At 39.9% G+C, this 21,386-nt stretch overlaps 1 protein-coding gene across 2 annotated transcripts in view; it reads right to left on the bottom strand.

Annotated features, from left to right (window-relative positions):
• Positions 1–19,564, bottom strand: part of LOC111223609 (EH domain-binding protein 1-like protein 1) — a 44,225-nt gene extending 24,661 nt beyond the window's left edge. For both annotated transcript variants that reach the window (XM_022747821.1, XM_022747822.1), the window contains exons 1-8: positions 19,297–19,564; positions 9,847–9,904; positions 9,553–9,648; positions 9,407–9,460; positions 9,073–9,251; positions 8,773–8,918; positions 1,135–1,194; positions 941–1,046 (exon numbers count right to left, since the gene is read on the bottom strand). In XM_022747821.1, the coding sequence (XP_022603542.1) occupies positions 941–1,046; positions 1,135–1,194; positions 8,773–8,918; positions 9,073–9,251; positions 9,407–9,460; positions 9,553–9,648; positions 9,847–9,904; positions 19,297–19,400 (803 nt within the window). In that variant the 5' untranslated portion in view covers positions 19,401–19,564. The remainder of the gene's footprint in view (positions 1–940; positions 1,047–1,134; positions 1,195–8,772; positions 8,919–9,072; positions 9,252–9,406; positions 9,461–9,552; positions 9,649–9,846; positions 9,905–19,296) is intronic.
• Between the last annotated feature and the right edge of the window lie 1,822 nt (positions 19,565–21,386).

Genomic DNA, 21,386 nt, shown 5'->3' with positions numbered 1-21,386 from the left:
GGCGAGACAAATAAAAATCTTAATGCTCAGAAAAAAAGTCTTCAACTTTGGCTGAGTGAAAGTTCACACATGAGTGTCAGTGATCACACCTGGTGAAATATAGCAACATGTTTTTTTTTTTTGACCGAAACCAAGACTGCAACAGTCACAAAACAGCTCAAGCGGCCAGAGGTGGATTGGCCTACATCTGTCTGCACAGATTTTTGTCACCGTGACAGCATCACAACTGAGAACGATACAGTTATGAAACTTTACAGGTGTGTAGTCAAGATCAAATAGAGTTTGAAGATGGGTGTCCGACCCTACATAATGATGGGTCAGAACGTCAACACTGATGGGCATCATGGATTACCTGGATTACCTATCCTATTACCTATCCATTGTAGTGCAGATAATATCCAGATAATGGCCAGATAATACCTATGAATGTCTCAGGTGAGCTACCCAGTGTCTACTGGATGTTCTGAGACCTTGACTTAAAATAAAGAGAAGCATTAACAAGCATTTGCTGTCTTTGAAATAGTTTATCTATTTCTAATATAGTCTGCAATTCAACTAACATTCTACTCAAGACGGACTGTTCAGCGCAACACTTTCCTTAACTGATCATTTTGTCATCTGTTGAACTTGTGTCTGTTTTGTTCATTCTGTTTTGGTGTTCTTGTTTGTCACTGTCCTACCTGGTTTTGTGATGGACTGTTATTTTTGCTTTGAAAAGTGTTGCATAAATAAATTTTAACTTCAACAAAACAGTGCTAAATCAATCTTATTATTAACTTTTCCAAGTCCTATCAAATTTTCTTAATCAGTGGTAGACCCCACATCTGCAGTGACAGTGTTGGAGGATCTGAGGTGAATGATTCCTTTACAGCCATGCCAACCACACCAAACACTTCAAAACACCAAACGCATCAAAAGGCCGTCTTTTATATTCACTTACCCTGCTGATGTCTTGACGACCTTGATTCCAAAGTGCACGTCTCTTTTCTGTTCTGAAGCTCTGGACGGATCTGGCCTCCAGCCAGTAGAGGTATCAGCATCAGGGCCTGAACAACATAATATAAAGTTAAACATGGAGTCATTGCATATAGGTATCACTAATCCTAATTCACTTCATGTTGTGTTCATGCTCACTTGTAGGTGTTGTATTCTGGTTATCCTCTTCACTCAGTGTGCTCAACTGTCTTTTGAATTCTGAAAGGAAAGAAAAACACAAACAACATTTTTTACGTAATAACCTGAAAGTTTATGTTCATGTGCCTCCACGCCAGCACAGCATGAACAGTGTGGAATCAAGTGTTTAGCTGCTTAACTGAAAACAACCAGCAGGGGGAGACATGTTTCATAGTGGATGGATGTGGTCACTGATTTTAATGCTAAATGTAATCACACACTTCCTTTTTTATTTTGTACCTGTGTCTTGGTCACCGGGGGAGGCTACAGCAGTTTGGGCTATATGAGGCTGGGGAGGAAGAGGAAGAGGAGGTCCGGAGAGAACAAGAGCAGAGGAAGGTGAGGGGTGTACTGGAGGGGTGACCTGGGGTTTCCAGGAAGGAACAAATCCAGACTCTCCTTGAGGTTTCTGTTCTAATGACTGATCAACGGGCAGAGCGGATGAAGCTGACAGGGAGGAAAGGGAGGCAGAGGAATGATGGGAGGGAGGGCAAGACAGGGCAGTAGACAGGGAATGGAGGGAGGGAAATCAGTAACCCAAACTTTGAGTGTGCTTTACAGATTCACATAAGATAGGAGACAGGAATTGAGAAGCCTTCAGACACGCATCACATTTATATAAAGGTTGCTGCAGCATCAGCTTAAATACACAGAGAGAGGGAAAAGTAAATCAATTTAACAAACCCCACAACACTGTCAATGAGCCAATTAACATTATATAGTTTTCTCCTTTCCGATATGTAATATTGCTAGTTTCATCTATCTGTTTAAAGTTTGTGTGATTCAGACATAGAAGAGGCGCTATGCTCGTCCCCACTTCTCACAATGAATCAATAATAAATTCTCATCACTTCTATCATTTATTAGACAAAGAATTCTGCTCCCATACAGAAATGTAATATATGACATACATGTCCCTATATCAAGAGTGATGTTGCCATATATGTCACCTATAAGGGGACACATTATTATCACATATATACATCCTCTGGATATATGAAGATATACGTGTATAACATATGAAATACCTGCTGTAAAATGTATATATGTACTTATATTAAAGATATGCAGATATATTTCTATATGGTATAACATATCATGAACATACTGTACATGTTGAATGATCTATATTCAATTTATATATGCAAGTTTATTAAAACAACATATATTTAAAAATTCTATATGCTCTTGAATGTTCTCTGATTTTTTTGTTAATTTCTCATTATTGCAGTACATGTCAATATATAAAATTGTTCCAATTTCTAAGAGATTACATAAATAATAATTTCATATATGTTTTTATTTTGTATGTACCTTTATTTCATATATGCAAATGCAATATGTGTACATATATTACATTTGCATATGAGATGTCTGTTCTATAATATCAAACCTAGAAAGATAAGACTTTAAGTTGAAACTCTTGTTTGCTCACACGCTAAAGGAGACCACGCTAAAGTATTGCTGGGTATTCATGATTTCATCCATACAATTAGACATTCAATGAAAATACTAAGTGAGGGGACAGCTGGTCTGATTAATACAGTGGTTGTTCGAGTGAGGTGAATGTCTGAATGAGGACATGAAAGTTGTCAAGAGAATGGTCTCAGGTCAGATCAATCTACATATATGTATAAATATACTGCACATTTGGGCACTGTCGGAAAAATAGGCCCTGGAATTCCATATGCTCTCCACTAAGCTAAATGCTGAATTATTAAGGATGAACCAAAGCTACATGTTAGTTAAATGTTAGAGCAGAAGAAGAGGCACTGGGTTTAGATAAGAATAGAGAGGGTCAGGCCCAGGCTGATCAACAAAGAAGGATGTTAGGGTTGAGCTGGGTTAAAGGTAGGGCGGTATTACATGGCATCTCTATTCTCTGCTTTTTCTGCAGCACTGCAGGCTGTCCATGATCACTGGCAGAGAGGCGCAGAAACTTAGGAGAGAGGGTTGTCTGTGCTAGAGGGGCCTGAGATTTCGGAGGCCTCCATTCGCTCTGCCAGGAAGCTGGAAAAAAGAGGAGAAGGAAAAGAACATGGGAGGACAGAGGGAAAACAAGTACAGGCAAAGTAACAGGTTTGTGAAAGGGAAAAGTGTGAACTAGCCTGGCCTACGCTGTTTCTCTGTCCCTGTACCTGTCTCAGGGGCCGATGGCAGACTGGTGGGTCTGGTGAGAGCTGAGCCTGGCTCCCCCACAGAGGTGGGTCGAGTCTTAGGCTGTCTGGGAGCAGGAGGTGGTGGAGGTATAGTAGGAAAGGAGCTGAGAGGAGCTGATGAGGAGGAGGGGACAGAAGAAAAGGAAGGAACGCTCTGTGCTCTCCAGACACTCGGACATGCTGAGAGGGGAAGATGGGAACAGTGACAGAGAAGAACTAGAATTACGGCTTTGCGGTTGTATCCCTCCGCCAAACAGTTAAGTTGTAGTTTATATCCATGTCTGTCCAGACTCATATCATATATGTAGTGAAGACTCTGAAGGAATAAGGTATAAAGTGTATTTTGTCATAATTAGTGTACTTGATTATGGACAAAAAATATGTTTTGTGAGGTCACAGTGACCTTGACCTTTGATCTATAATCATCAAATTGTAATCAGTTCATCCTTGAGTCCAATTGAACATTTGTGCCAAATTCCCTTAAGGTGTTTCTGAGATATGGTGTTCATGAGAATGGGACAGACAGACAGACAACCTGATAACATTATGGCTCCAGTCAGGGGCATTAAAGGAGGGTATTAATGAAAAATGCAGAAGAAAAGCATACTAATGCTAACTAACTAACATAAATACTGCAACAAATACTTAAAGACATTTTTCATATTGTCTTTTCAGACTTTTCAGACAGTTAGCTAACTCACTCTGCGGTTGTCAAGTTAGCAGTTAGCTTGTGCCAGACAAACAACTGGCAGACAGTGAACAGAACTGAGAATCTCCCAGTTAAACTTTTACGCACATAATACTCTTTTAAGCTTGTTACAGTAAAAGCTCTGACTTGAGACCTACAGGATTCAGGGCTGCTTGGCAGTTCCCTTTCTCAGCCTGTGAAGCTAACGTTAGCTCAAGCAGCTAAAGAGCAGAGCTATCAACAGTATCGTAAGGAATCATGGTAGTGTCAGATGACTTTTGGACAACTGCTACTACTAACTAATGATAATACTGATACTAAAGGAAAGCTAAATTGCAAAAAGTTTAGCTAATTCTCAATGGAAACTAGCTGATTTAGCTAGAAAAAGTCTGGTTTGAAAAAAGAAGGTGTGAAAATGTTTGTGTTAATGATTAGTAAAAACACATCTTGTTTATTTTAGAGGAAGCAATCATAATTTAAATTGCAATCGTAATATTTAAAAAAAAAAATCTATAACTTCGATTATAAAATAACTACTATGTAGACCAGAGGCAAAGTACCCATGCAAAACTCAACGCTAAGTGTTTACTTGTGGTATTCACAATCCAAAGACTGGGATAAAACATATGTACTATATTTTGGATCTTCAGCTATTTAAACTACTCAGTACCTGTTTGTGAAGTATCAGAGAAAGTGGGAGAATGGAGAGATTGATCAAAGGGTGAAGGGGAGAGAGTTGAGGTGGAAAGGGCTTCAGGAGGGGTGAAGGTAGGGAAGACCAGGGCCTCCAAGGCCTCAGCTTGATGGGAGTCACAATGGAAGCTATGGGGCCTTCGAGGAGCTGACATGGCCACTAAAAAGACAGCAGGGGTATATTCAGGAAGTGGCACAAAGAGAAGAAAAAAGGGGAGAAGTGGGAAGATAAATTAAAAAGACGGGAAAATGGTGAGTGAAACTAGACAGATAGACAGATATAAATACATTGGTTTGGCAAAATTCTCCATCTCACCCTACTTTTAAGAAATGTAACGTACATAAAATAGATAAATGTGGTATTACTTTATTAACTTTCTAAAAAAAAAATGTCATTTTGGAGAAATATTTTGCTCCGAAGGAATAGTAATAATTGTTTTCTTTCCAACAGTGAGATGAAAAGATTGATACCACTTGTGTCTGTTTGTTAAGTACGAAGCTGGAGTTGGGACATGGTTAACCTAGCTCAGTATAATGACTGGAAGCAGGGGGAAACAGCTAGCTTGGCTCTGTTAAAAGTTCAAACGCAGACATGAGATTACTAGAGACTGATGGGCTCACTCCAAACACCCCTCAACATGTTGACGTTCAGACCCATGAGTACTTAGTCATCATTACTATATTATTACTACATTATTACATGAGTCTTCATGGGTTGGACCAAACCCATCTTCCAACTCAGTCTTTACTTTGATCTCAACTACACATTCCAAGTTCCATGACTGTATGTTGCATGTTGTGACAAAAATGTGTCAATGGACTGATAACATATACCTGCCAAAGTACTGAGGTAGTTCCTGCTACAGTAGGTGTCTCCAGGGTCACATTTTGCCATGATGACACACACACACACACTCACAAGGTGAAGACAGTACCAGCTACACTGTCACGGCTGGGAAATATCAATCTGAAAATCTCACTCTCAGAAAGAAATCAAACAATTATATTTACAAAATGTTGAACTATTCCCCAAAAACAAATTTTTAGAATTCAGGATATTTACTCAAAATATTGGCCACATTTCATTTGAAAAACTGCAACTGCTCTGCACTCATATGGTTATTTCAGTATGATGCACAATTCCCTCACCACCAACCAACCTGCTGCTCTCAGTTTCTCACCTGCTCTCACCTGCTGTCATTTCAAATTAAATAAAATTCCAATAAATGCCTAGGGGTTATGCCCTTTGAGACACTGAAAGGCTTTTAATGTGAAAAATCTGCACAGAAAATGTTGAGTTATTGATGATCTCTTATCAGCAAACAAAAGCGGCACATTGAAACCAATAAAAATAATAGGTAAATGTAAAAAGTATTTATAATATAATATGGTAAAATATACTCAAATATACTTATAAATATATTTATTCTATAATATAAGCAAGGCATCTCTAATATGAGCCTGTTTCAAATAAAGGTCTAGTTCTCTGCAGTTGAAGTAAATAAAGGCCACACCAAAAGATTTTTGCATTTACTCCATCTACTACAAAGTATTAATTAAAGCCCATTGTGTTTAAAGTTGAGGAAGTTTTATTAATTGTCAAATCAATGCAATCCTTAAATCTTTGTTACAACTCAAGAATTTATATTCAAACTAAACTACATTTGATCTTCAACAACACACTTCAGAGTTGTGTTTCAAAACATCAATATGTGGACCTGGAACTGGAGCAACAGGATGCTTGGAATGAAAAAATCTCATATTCATGGTAACCATACAGAGTGGTGTGAAATAATCTGAGCCAAAAGAGACAAGAGACCACACAGGATGAGGAATATCTGTTCACCTGATCCGGTACTGGGCTGGAAAATTTTGGGAAGTGCAGGAGGGTGAGCACGTGTAAAGGCCGGTAATGAGTAGGCATAGGCAGAAGGCCGAGCCTGCTGGTTAGTGCTTGGTGGTCGTGTGTGGGTTCGCAATAAAGAGGATGGAACAGAGGGGTCTGGGGGTTCAGGCAGAGGAGGACGAAATGGGGCCGAGATGGTGGAGGAAATACCAGAGGACGTTTTCAAATCCATCTCTGAGGTTACTGAGTGGAAGATAAGAGATGAGACGGATGGTGACCAGGTGAAGTGAAAGAGTGGACAGTGATAATCAGATTAGTGTTTAAAACAATGAAACTACAGACACAAAAAACCTTCAAATTCTGCTGTTTTCATGTAAAACTACACTAGGTTACTTTGGTGAATATGAATGACATGTATGAATTACATATGTCAACACAGTAAGTGCTTTAGATGGAAAACTGTGACTGATCACGACCAATCAGGGAGGAGGATGGGTAAACTAGGAAACAGAAAGATACCTGCGGGGCCTGACTCAACTGCAGGCCTCCAGGCCAGATCATGTATTCTTGCAGTGGGAGGAGCAGAAGCTGTTATAGGAAGAGAAAGAGAACAGCAGACAGAGAGATTAAAAGAAAAGGGAAGTGAGATTTCAATAGGAAACAAAAGAGGAAGCAGAAGTTTTAGAAATAAAACTGGTCACAGAGAAATAAAAAGGTGAGAAGGGACATCCTCGCCTCAGTCCTCACAGCTGATACAGAGCTGAGGCAGCAGGGACGAAAGACCTGACCCACCTGGCAGGGCTTTGGATCGCGTTATCCTGATTTAATTAATGTTCTAAATCTGGGGCAGAACTCTTTATTTAGAGCAGATTTCTTTAGAGACATGTGCAGGTTAATGCTGCTGTTTGTGTGCTAGTGGTTGTCTCTGTGAGATGTTGAAATTAGACTGGAAACATATTAACACAGACATTACATCACACTATTTAGGCAACATTTACAAATACAGATTTCAGTAACAAAAAAAATTGGCAGTTCAGCAAGGCAAGATATAACTATATACATATCATGGCTGCAATCTTGGCCAGGTCTCTCTTGTACAAGAGATTTATATTTCAATGGGACTTCCTGGTAAAATAAAGGAAGTAATAATGTAAAAAATAGTAATATAATAGTAACTATATAAATATATTTTTGGTCTTCATATACTCACAGCATACCTCCCTCTTACGTAACCTAAAATTATAATTACAAATTACAAAACGTAAAATTATTAAATGATCTATTATTAAATTATGGTTAATAATTAAATTAAATTGAATTTACTTATTTATTTAATTTAATCTATTTTAATTCAATGATTATTAAATGTAATTATCATTAAATTAATTTTTTTATTATCTAAAATATGGTAACTTTATTAAGCATAGCATAAACTTAAATAATAAACTAGATTTTAACTTGACGCTTCTCAACACAACAGATCCTCTGTGTCACCTCAGACCCCATCAGTTCAGTTTATAGTTTTAGTGTTAGACCACCAAACTAATATGCAGTTAATTAAATGACCATATACTGACTCCACAGTTCAACACAGTGAACCTGGAATTTGAACTGTACATTCAAACTGAAAGCAGCGAGAACATCCAAGTCTTTTGTTCCCAAGCACAAAGGAGGAGAAACTGATGAATGCAGTGGCGGGTATCATCCTTTACGACGTGTCCCTGTTTGTCTACAGGGACTTAAATAAACAAACGACGTCTGACACTGCAGGTGTTCCAGGTGAGTCGGTCATGTGTAGACTATAATGCATTTTGTGAAAATAGGAGGGAATCACATGCTAACTAGCGCCATAGCATGCAAAACAGTGCTGCTTGACAACTTGAACGTTAATATTGCTAAGATTTCATGTGGTTAACTTATACGCTACTTGTGGTCAGTTGGCACAAAGATTTTGGTTGACATCTACTTGATTTGTGGGCCGTTTAAAAACAGTTTGCAGACGGATCAAACTTGCTAGCTGTCTGTTTCATCCAAGTCAGAGTGCCCACAAACCTCAACAGCCAGAGAAAATCTTGGTGCCCAGACCCTCTAACTGAGGCCCATTTTGCCCACTGAATATGTGATACCTGTAAACCACAAGACTGCAGTAAAATCCCACCAGTCATTGCTTAAGTAAAACTGAAAGACGGTCATTCAAGCTCTGCTGGTCTTACCAGTAACATGAGCAGCATGTCCAGTTCCAAAGCTGGCCCGTCTCTCCTCTCCAACTTCATCATCACTGTCATTAAAATCATCCAGATTGCCAATGTCGCTCTGCTTCATGCTCATTAGACTGGCCAAACTCTGCATGTCCTCGTCTCTGTGGAGAGTAGAAGAAGAATCCAAAAACATCAGGATTCATCTTCAGAACCTGTACTGGGCTTCAGCTCCCGTTCAGAGATAAAACTACACAGCTTTGATGAATCACTGTTTTCAGTAAATGTTATTGATCTGCTGCTGAGCTGATGACTTACGTGGCCTTCCCTTCTTTGAGAAACACACAGGACAGGGTGAGTTTGAGCGTGGCTTCCACCACTTTGACAGACAGTGGTTTGAGCTTCAGTGTTACGTCATACTGGGCCGGCGTGGCACTGGCGTACTTCTTCATGTTGACATCAACTGATGCCAGCACCTTCCTACGGCCTTTTGTCTCCTGATAAACAAATCAAATGGACAGACTTCAAGTCTGAACACAGACAAACTCCTTCTGTCTGAGGATACATTCTCCATCTGAGTCTTCCAATTAAAACTGAACTATAATATTATATGAAACCACAAACAGGGATAACACAGACAGAGCAGACTCACATTTTCAATGACAAAGGTCCAGTCTTTGTCTTCAAACTCCTCTGCAGTTGCTTCCTGTTGAAGAACAAATGACCATCCAGATTAATCACTGAGCTATTTTCCATCTGTCATCAAAATAATGTATCAGCCACAACTTAACTTCATACCTTGAAGAGTGTGACAGTGATGTCTAAACTCTCTGGAACCTGCCAAACCACCAGGCCTCTGTAGGGGTTCTTGATCCCTGGCTGCCAACTGTGGAGCTGACAGAGGATAAACAAAGGATTCAGTCTCAACAGTTTTGCAATGGACTGTCTTTAAGTCTCTGCAGAGCATTCTTTGAATACAAAGTTTTTCCTTTTGAACCCCATTAAATCCAGAACGTATTTCATAGAATTTTATTTCTACCCCTAAAGCCATGTAGAGGCCATTTTGAATGTTGAGTCTTCTATCTCTCTTACCTTTGTGCTGTGACGTCTGCTCCTCCTGATCCACACCACTCTCAGTTTGTCTGGTTGCCTGAAATCACAGCAGAGCACAAATAACATCAGTGTTTCTATCTTTCATCACTACACCTACTGTACTGATTCTGGTGCTGTCTGCCACTGTGTCCTACATCATAAAGACTCTTCAGAGCAGGAATATTGAGGTGTTGACATTTCTGAGTCAGTTATTTTGAACACTCACTAAAGCTGAGTGTAGATATCAGTGTACTTGAACGCTACTTTTTCATTGCAATGTGGCCATTTCTGGTGGCACTACAACGTGTATAAATTTCACACTGAGAATTTGGACTCTCAAATAAAAGAGCAAAAAGTAAATATACAGTGAGTGAATTTGGATGCATCCTGGTAGTCCATTCTAAAAACATCTCTGATCTACTCGTACACTATGAAGCCCTCAGACCCCTCAGGTCACCTGGGACAGGTTTACTTAAGGGTTTTACTCAGTTTACTCAGTCTGTGGTGTGTGTGTGTGTGTGTGTGTGTGTGTGTGTGTGTGTGTGTGTGTGTGTGTGTGTGTGTGTGTGTGTGTGTGTGTGTGTGTTTTAACCACTGAGGAGGGTGGTTAATTCTGAGGGAAACTTTGGGTTGTGCCTGATGCAGATAAAACCCACAGTGAGGTTGCACCAGTATGGAAAATTTTTTGGGGTTGCTCAAATAGGCTGACCCTCGTATCATCAAAACCTGTACTGCATTTGTGTCTGTCAGAAAAAGAGGTTAGGTAGAGCCTCAGAGCCGAGAGTGAAGAGAAAGTTTTCAATTTCATGCAATCTTAACATGTCCTTTTTAAAGGTCCATATAGTCTAAAGGCAGATGTCCATGTGTTGTTTGATTACAAAGCAGGTCTGATTCTATATTAATACTGTGAAAGTATCAAAGCCTCAGTCCACAGAGAAATGCACACAGCCTGTATTCAGAAACTGAGCCTTAAAACCAGCCGTCAGGACTTCAGGAACTTTGTGATGTCACAACAAAGCAGTCGCCGCCGTCAGTCATGCCCCAAGCCACCTGGACCCACCATCCAACCTTGCAGGATTTGGTTTCTCTGAGTGTTTACCTGAAATCTGCTAGATTTTTACTGGATCACTCAGAAAACAGTCAGCCAATCAGAAGAGAGGCTAAGAGCCTCATCTCTTCTGATTGGCTCACTGAGCTGTTGTCCAGAGCTCTTGAGAGAAGCCTGAGAGAGGAGATGTAAAACTACATTGAGATGGTTTTTGGTTCTTAAAATGACAAATATTCTTCTTATGGATCAACACTTCAAATAAAACACAGGAGAAGTATAAAGTATCGGACCTTTAAATGTTTATTATTTATTCAAATTTGTTTTTATTGTTTTTCAATGCAATTTTAATGTCATCTTTATTTGTAATGTATTTCCATGCCTCTGTAAAGCACTTTGAATTACCTTGTGTCTAAATGGTGCTGTGTGAATAAACTTGCCTTGCCTGTAGTCTACAGCCAGCAGGTCTGTCTGGCTGTATATTAGGCAAATAATTGTTCAGAGCTAAATGCTAACATTAGTATGCAAACATGCTCAAAGTGACAAAGTTAACATCATTTAGAAACTCATGTTTAATGTGGTCACTATCTCAGTTTAGTGGACTAGTACAGTAACATTTACTGAATAGCAGCTAAGGTGAGTGGAACTGCCATTAAAGTTGCAGGTATTTGAACAGAAGTCAAAATACTACGCTAGTTAAAATTCTCATCTGATGGAGCACTAGAAAATTCAGGAGATCACCAAAGTTATTCCAATTCATCCTGTGGAAAACACAAAGGTCTGGACCAAATCAAGGCAATCAATCCAATAATTTGTCATGACTTTGGACCAAAATCACAACTGTAAACCTCATGGTGGAACCAAAGGAAACATCAGGGGATCACAGTTGTTAGTAGGATTATTCATATGGGGACCATAAACATCTGCACAAAATTTCACAGTATTCCATATAACAGTTGCTAAGATATTTCAGTTGGCACTAAAGTGGTGAACTGAGCCATACCGTGGCTAGAATACACTACTAATCATGTACGTACTTATTTTCTTTTATTATGTGTCCTCTTGCTGTTGTTTTATGGCTGCATCGACCCGCTGTCACCACGGCAATAAGTTAATTATCATCTAATTTCATTTCAGTCTGATGACAGGGTCAGAGGAAGAGCAGGGACCCAGGACATGATGGTTTGTAAAAGACAATCGACAGAGCACAGACACACACACTCATCTGTGTGCTGACAACACACTGAGGGGAGGAGCTTGGGACGAGAAAATGAAAACCTTGTGACACTGATAGAAAGTGTGACTCCTGAGGATAAACATCTCCGCTTGGATGTGTGTGTGTGTGTGTGTGAGAGAGAGAGAGAGAGAGAGAGAGAGAGAGAGAGAGAGAGAGTATCAAGATACTGAAAACACTGCAAATACATATACGTATTTTGAGTAGTGAGAGACTTCCTGTTCTCTTTCCAAAAACTATTCCTCCTGCATATGGAGTTTGCTCACCATCAGAAGAGGCAAACTAGGGAAATGGGGCCTCTGCTGCTTGTGAGGCATTTAGGGGACATCTGTAAATTTTAGGGTCTGCCAATAGTCTGCATGTGTGTGGGTGGATGTAGGACACCCCATCCATCACTTTGAATCCAGAGATTTGACTCAGACTTTTTAGCAGCTTGTTGTGTGCACACTATACACTGTATACACTAATACTTTATACACTTACACTGTACACACTAACACTGTATACACTGAGGCTGTACACACTTACACTGTACACACTAACACTGTATACACTGAGGCTATGAGCTACTGTGTATAAATCACAGACAATGTAAAGATTATTAGTATATAAAATATGACCACGGAACCCATTATCTGTGATTTGTGTGGTCGGTAAAAGGAGTTGAAACAGTATTAAAACAGTATATCTGTATTTATCATAGGTCACCATGAAAGTTCTTGAACTTGGAACACTTGTCGTGGGGTTATCAGTGGCGATCCTAGACTCTGGGGGCCCCCAGGCAAAGAGCCCCATCCAAGCCCATCAAAGAAACATCCACATCCACCCGCCCGAATGCAGACACTTGGCAGACCATAAAATTTACAGACATCTCCTAAATGCCTCACATGCAGACTATCAGTAGATGATACAATTTACAGATGCCCCCTAAACGCCTCACAAACAGACTCAGTAGCTGCTACAATTTACAGATGTCCTCTAAACGCCTCAAATGCAGAATATTTGCAGATGCTACAATGTACACGTTCCCTGAATGTCTCACATGCTACATGCTAGCTACAGCACACATCATCAGGGGCCCGTTTAGGGATGTTTTGGGGCAGCATCAGTGCACTGCACTAGTGTCTTTATGGGAGGTTTAAGGGGGTTTATAGTTGTCATTCCAAAATGTGCCTATATGAGGGGCCATCAGAGGCCCCTTTTCCTCTTCAGGGCCCCAAACATTTACCTGGTTTGCCTCTCCTGATGGTGTGCCTCTGTGAGTGATGGCAACTGAGCAAACTCCATATGCAGGAGGAATACCATGAGATACTGTTGAAAGTTTTCTTTGGTAGATTGTTTAACAGCTTGGCTCTTATTTGCGTGGTTTTGGTTGGTGAAGACAAGAAGTTGTGACTAGTGTAAGTTCATCATTAGAACAAGGGAACATGACAACACTGCTAAAAGCCCTACACACTGTGCAATAACAAACTCACTATATGTCATACTGTTTCAGATGGGTGGAGTGAACATGGTATTAGCAGCAAAGGGGTCTGGAATTACAGTTAAATAGATAATGCATAGAGAAGCAAGCCGCATGGGTTCAATAAAATCGTCACACTCTGTGTCAGACTCGGTATCACTTGGCAGATGTGTGGGCAGATTTTCACCCTGTTTTCACACCTGAATCTGGTTGGACGGTGACAGCAAGAGGCTGTAGAAAATAATTGTAAACATTATGTGTACATTTGTATACATAACACAACAGGGTTATGTATACAAACCCACCTGGGTCACTGAAGATCTTGAAGATCTACTCTCCATGTCTGCATGTGGTTTTTCACTATTTCAGCTTTTCTCTTGCTCTTTTAATGACCTCATTCTCATGACCTCAGTTTAATGTCACCGACTGGAGGATGAGAGCTGTCAGCTGTTTATCTTGAAGAACCATCTCCTAATATTCAGTGCAGTGGATGCAAACACAGATTAATTCACATTTTCTTTTTCAGGTATTATTAAACTTCTGAGAACATGTATTCATTTGGATGGAAGCTTGACTGGTGACAGCAGACTTTTCACCCAGCTTGACTTCAGCAAAGCCTGACTATAAATACTCTTGTGTCAGTCATGCTCAGGCCTTTACCCAATGACTGCTGTCAAAATCCAGCACAGTTTAAAGACATTTCAGGTTCTTGTTTCTTTCAGTTTCACCTCAAATGAAACTGGTTTGGATCATGTTTACATCAAGTACAAGTCTGAAAATTAAAAGCCACATTATAATAAACCAGAGTTATCCTTACACATCTACTTCTAGCATTGGTTCAATCCCAAACGTATTGAATGAGTATTGTCTTATTGGCCTGCTGGTCAAACTGTAGTGACAACAGAGTCTGGGCTGGAGAGAACAGAGAGAGTGAGAGACAGAACAGAAATAGACGCCTGTCACGCTGAACTTCACAGAGGCTTAATAGCAATCCTCCACCTGCTGCACTATTTATCACAGACGTGTTTTAGTGTTGTTGCAACAGGCTGACCTACAAGTGTACTACAGTGTTTTTTGCTCCTGTGGTCTGCAGATTAGTGGTTTGCTGAGAACAGGAGAGAGTAAATGTCACACACAGGTAACACACTTCACATCAGGCCTGGTGCCTGTAAATGACTCAAGTGTTTGTTTTCATCAGTAGGAGGTGTTTGAGGGAGTTTTCCCAGACGGCCTCCACTCTCTTGATTCTCCTCTAGTCTCAACGGAAGCGCTTTTTGCTAATCAGTTCAGGGAGACCGCCCGTCCAGCTGATCCACATTTTACACATTCTTTTCATAGGCTGTTGAAAACACAAGTGCACTGTTTGTGATGCCATACGTCACCAGTGAGAGTTATTTCCCGCGAACCCCTGACAAACCCATGCTTCTTTTTAGGACTGTAGGACTCCAGGAAGTGACTGCACATGGGTGTTGTCCACCAATAAATAGTAATAAAAGTTCAGTTTGCTTCATCAGAACTGTCAGATAGCTTCAGAAACACGCTCTCTGCAGCTTTCCAACATCAGATTGTTTGGAGGTGAGAAAGTACACTGGGTTTGAACTACTCTTTTTTTCTTTTGTTACACATCTATTTATGGCTCTTTTCATGTGAACAACCAAGTGCAGCACTATTAACATCTTTCTAAAGAGACCGTCTGAATATGTCCGCCTTTATCCTCATTTTTAAGAAAAGGTTCCATCTCCCTGCTCCCTATGACCAGACACTCTTGAGGGTGCCCATTCGGATCTTGTATAAATCAAGCAGCAACAGCCAGAGATGAAAGATGAAGCCAACACTGAAGAACCAAAAACTGCAGTTCCTCCAATGACCACGGGAGCCTGGCTCCAACAGTGAGTCAATTTGTTAGTTTGTGCCTTTAAGTAAAATTTATGAGCTGCTCAGTCATTGCTAAATACTGAGCCAGAGTGTTTACTTACTACATACATACAGTATATGAGCGCATTCAGACCCCTTCATTTTCTTGACTGTGCAGTCAGGTGTAGAAACATCTTAAAGATGATCAAGAGAAATTTGCTAAATTAGTAAATTAGTATATATACTAAGAGGGTAATGAGGTAATGAGTAACAGGTGTGCAGGTGGGCGGGGAGGTCAGGTTATGCAGGTGGCAGGATCACTGAGGTACCTGTGAGGTAAGTGGGTCTGCAGCCAACAGGAGATGTTGATTAAAGGCAAAAAGAACAAGAGGCAGATCAGAGAGGAGGGAAAAAAGAACCTGACAGACCTGGAAGGTGGGATGAGTCCTCGTGATCATGGAAAGTCGAACTGCACATGGATTGATAACCCTCGAGATGGGGAACGGGCCAGTGAAAGGGGGAGCAAGTTTGCGGGATTCCCGGGTGGATAGCCAGACCTTTGTCCACAGCGTCCACTGGAAGCAGGGGTCCGCCAAGGATCACCGTTCTCTTGTAGCATACAAGTTATGACGGAGGAATTTGATGGAATTCAATTTGACTAATTGGATTTTTTTTTACCTCTTTTCTTGACTTTGTGAGTCATAATTTTGACTTGACAATGAGTATTTTAATTGTCATTGTTCATATTTAATTTGTTTTTTTTTTTCTTTTCCTGGTGGAAACTGACAAGAAAGCCAGAAAACAAGTCTCTTAGGATCCGCCAAGAAAACGCAAGAAATGCTTAAAACCACCTTAAGAAACCACACTTAAGACCTTCAGCTCAGAGATCCCTCTAGAAAAATAAACAACCACCCTCACTTCACCATACATATTATCATTTACTGTTGTCTACGTGTGGATCATAACTGTAGTACAGAACAGGCAAAGGGTATCAGTTCTTACACCCTGTGGTTAAACACACACGACGGGACCAGGAGCAGAAACATGCTGATACTGGTCGGTGTGTATGATAAGTCTTGGAGATTGCATAAACAGAGAGACAGGAAGGTGGGCCACTAAACAAGCCAGGGCTGGAAGAGTGGAAACACATGCTGACTGCACCGTGAGTAATGGATGATGGAACTCCTGCCGCACCGAGACCGAAGCTGTCAGACCATTAGCTCAAACACTAACAGAGCAACACACAGTGAGGCCTAAGTGGTCACTGAGGATTCTGACTTATATCATGACCATCAGGATAAGGACCCCTGTGTTTTTTTTACCAGGACCCAGAGGTTTAATCTAACTCTACTTTTCACAGTGCCAAATAAACAGAAAAAAATGATGTTGAGACATGTTTTGATGTCATCTGCGGTCGCGCTGCTTCTGACCTTTCGTCTGCTCTCTGTGTCAGATTTTAAAAGTGGGCGGGACTTAAATCACTTACATCTTACACTACAACATCTTATTTCACTGTTTTCAAACTCTCTTTTCAATTTGTGGTCACACACCTGTTTCAGTTGCAAACAATGCAGTAACTGGGGACTTCTTTGTGCATTTACCAACAGCCTGGATGTGAGGCGTTTTTAGGAAAATCTGAAATTAAAGCATCGACTGCAGGTCTGCATGTGATACATTTAGGGGACATCTGTAAGTTGTAGCTACAAAAAATAATATGCATACACTTAGGTTTGAGCAATATTCAAAATTTAATCCCTGATACAGTCCAGCCCAAATATCACGATATACGATATTATCGTATTTTATAATAGAATTATATTGTTGTGTTTTATATTTTACATAGTTTTTTGTTCCAGTACAATACATAATTACATTATTGTACTTTATGTTTCAGGTATAAGTGATGCTGTCACTAAACAACAGTCAGTATATTTGTCACATGCCAAGGTACAATGTACAGTTAGCAAAGCAGTGAAATGAGGGTCGGACTCAGCAGCAGAGCAGACTGTGCACAACTGCAAAAATAAAAAAAAATAAAAATTCCTAACTGATGAAATATATTGCATATGGCAGGAAATGTAGTGAAATACAAATATTATCGAAAATTGGCCCAGGCCTAGTTACACTCTCCCCTTCTAAACTGCATCAGTCACACGCTGCCCCTCCCACCACCACAAGTAAATTCTCTTCCTGTGGGAAACACTGAGAACCCATTAACACAACAAACAAGTATGTCGACTTTGTTTTAATATTATTCAGGATATTTTAATATTTTTGTCACTTTCCAATTCTAATTGTAAATATTGGATGTATGTAATGTTATGTAAAAAATCTTAAGAATTAAAAGTTAATTGTTCTTTGGATCAGTGTACTTGTATTATTATGCTGTTATATTATCATTGTATCAGCGGCATGAAATGGTCTTGACAATAATAAAACAATAATATCATTTATTGCAGAGGTAATGAATGACAATTCAAAGAGGTACAGTTAGACAAAATTTCCTCATGCGACCTCAGCTATGACAGTTTAGCTCAATAAACATCCATCACAACTTCCCAGAGCCCAAGGTGACATTAAAGTGACATCAATAACTAACATGGCACAACAACTGCTCTGGGGCCCCAGACCCTTAGAGGCTTAAAGCCCTGGGTTCAGTGTGCATCACTTGGTTTTTAGTCATTGTAGAGCCCTGTGTCAAATAACCACCTTAGTTGATATCTTGTTGAAATGGAGCATATTCATTAATACATTTGTAGGGGACAGTTTATCAGGGGCCAAACAATAAATCCAACCATGAGTGATGTCTACAAATCAATTTAAAAGCCAAAGTAAAACAGAGAAGCAGCAATGGAAGAGCTGGAACCAGAAAATAAACAAATCATTTTACTCTTACGTCATCATTCAAAATTGTTGTCAATTTTCTGTCGACTGACTAATCAGTTAATTGTTTCAGCAGTTCAAACCAGATACCAAACACTAAGCTGACACATTGGAGGAGCGTGACTCTGTTGTGGGCAGATTACCAACTGAGCAAAGTGGGTCACTGCTCTTACAGTTCTCATACACCCAGGGCCATGTGTCAACGTGGGTAAATTAGTTTTTACTTATTTGTTTAATTGCAATTCAGGTGGTTTTTTTTTGTTTGTTTGTTTTTTTTTTTGCATCACTAAAGTAAATAAATCAATAGAAGTAAACATGTAAAACTGAGTAGAGATAATACTCTAGCCCAGGCTAATACAGCCACAGTGACTAGTCAGAAATTTTCTTGGGGTGGCCTATGGGGGGAAGTAGAATTTATGACCTCATTGTTAAAAATCCTGGCTGCAGCCCTGCTGCTGGTGCTGATGGTGCTGATGACCACATCCTCTCTCCTCTAACTGGCCTTAGAGATTATCACTCATCCTCACAGCCTGGTTACTTTTCCAGTCATGAGTCCTAATAAACCGAATGCTATACCACATAGTAACAACTACATAGGCTGAATATTAAAAAAGAAAAAAGAAAAAGAACGAAAGAAAACGCGGAAGTGATGGGGCGTGCTCTCTCTCTGGAGAAAAATATGGTTCTTTACCAAGGAGCGTCACCAGACTCTGATAAAAATCCACCAGACTGCGTGTTGAACTCAAGATGTACATTTTCAAAACAGCAACATCCTGACATGACTGTGAACGTCTGCCATTTTGTTTTGTGGCGTATATAAGTTTACCAAAAGAAAAATGTTGATATTGGATGGAGTTTGGCATCACTTGCTCTTAAGGCGGTAAGTCCCTTTAACACCCGGAGAGAACACGTTATATAAACACAGCACCTGTCCTGTGTGTCAGATAAATAAAGTGTTATAACATCACTTACCATTTATTTGTGCACTCCACCATCAGTTCTTGAAAGGAGGCAGCGAACTGGAACTTGGACGCTTTCTTTCCGACCCGCTGGAGCCGCTTCCACACCGAAGTCATGGTCGGACCTGTCGAATAACTCTCTCTCAAAGACGTGATAAACCGACATTAACCCGGAGGAAACGTGTGTCGCCGCGTCCGTGTCCCTCTGCTGGTACTTCACCGGAGAAACTCCACCTGCTCCGCTGACAGCTCCTCTCTAGCGGCGTGTGACCCGCTCCTCACCGGCGTCCAGTCCTCAGACAGGCTGCAAAACAAACACACGCCTCACGTCAAAGCTCAGCGTCAAACTAAACGCGATACACCGGAACACGTATGGTTACAACTTTCAAAATAAAAGCCTTGTTAAATGCAGTTAATCACAGAAGCAGAGGTGTGGACTAGGAGCAAAACGTCCGGGTTCACACCAGAGGCATTTGAGTTAAACAGTTTTACTATGATGTAAAATCCAAGGTTCTCTCCACATATAGAACTCTGGGAAATGAAGGCTAATTATTATAAACTGGCCTCAAAGTAGATAAATTTAACATTTTGAGTCTAACAATACTGGAGCTTATAAAACACTGTAAGTTATGAATTGAAGAATATTATAGGTATATATTAGGTCTTTATTTCCATGTCATGATAAATATCTGGCCCATACTATGCAAGATTACAAGATACTACTATTTATAAAACATGAAAAAAAATGTAACACGAATCATCTGAAAACACACAAATAAAAAGAGCAAAAAGAAAGGGGTATCACCGCTAATTTTACAATATGCAAAAATGTTTTATATATATATAATATTATTTCATCCTAAATGTAATCACTGTCTGTCAGCTACTACAGATTCTCTGAACTAAAAAAAAAATATTGGTCTGATCTTATTAGATAACGTTATTACTTCTAGGCATGTTCTGTTTAATAAAGGTTAAATCATAATCAGAAGATTGATAATTAAATCTAAATAAATTCATTGTTGTATTTCATCACTAAAAACATTAACGGAATTACTTTTTCACCTGAAACTTAGTACTTCCTGTTTCACCAGAGTTTATTGTGGGGAGCTTGACGTAACTCAAACGGTTACAGAGCCATTTGCTTTACACGTCCCAGCTACAATGATTGTGCAGGATAATCTAATAATAACAGGATGCTGTTGATATGTGAAACTTTAGCCAAAGTCACCCAAGCATAAATCTTCTGATAGCTAACGGTTGTTTAGCTAGAGGCCTCAGGCTGCTGTATGTCCCTATAGGTGAATATCACAGTGACTTCTCTTAAACAGACTTTATAGAATAGATATACAGACACAATGTTATAAGACACTTTCTCGCTGCCTGAGTCAGACTGCTGTAGGTGACTCGTCAGGCCTGTACACACACCTCACAGAAAGACAAACAGTGATTACTCATGAGTTCCCATGAAGATGATGTTGAGGGATATTATTAAGAACCAAATCCAAAACAGAAATTACCTGTGAGCCTGTCGGGTAAAGGCCCCCCTGTCACGAGCCCCCTTCAGCTGGAGGGACTTTTCCAGTTTAGCTCTGAGTCTATTTATAATCTCTCACTGACACATAGAGCAGCTGGGAATATAATGTTGCCTCCAAGAACACGGATAAACATCCTGTTCACACCATGAATGATAAAGTTATTTTGAAGATCTCATATCAACAATTTACATTTTCATTTCATACAGAATCATTATTGGTGTAAAAGAGTAAAAGTGTAAAATTGCAAATTTATATGATTGAATTATTCTTAACTGGAGGCTGTAACTAACACGCTCTCTAACTGGATCCTGTTTTCATCCACTGTAAGAAAAAAAGAAATATCTGTGTGACACCTCCACCAGGTAAATATCTCCACCATGTTCTCCAGCTGCTCTCTGACTGTCTGCTGTTTCAGTTAATGAACACCAGCTTCATCAGAGAGTCTTAAAGTGGTGAGACTAAACTCAACAAAGTAGGTAAGTAGGTTACTGTATTTGTACCCGCAGGTATATATGGATTGCAGTAAAGAGATTCATCAGTCTTACACATACATATTTAACACACA

The sequence above is a fragment of the Seriola dumerili genome, unplaced genomic scaffold, assembly GCF_002260705.1.
Source record: "Seriola dumerili isolate Sdu_G_001 unplaced genomic scaffold, Sdu_1.0 BDQW01000111.1, whole genome shotgun sequence".
Classification (NCBI taxonomy): Eukaryota; Metazoa; Chordata; class Actinopteri; order Carangiformes; family Carangidae; genus Seriola; species Seriola dumerili.
The sequence above is the reverse complement of the archived record's forward strand: the minus strand, read 5'-3'. Positions and strand labels throughout refer to the sequence as shown.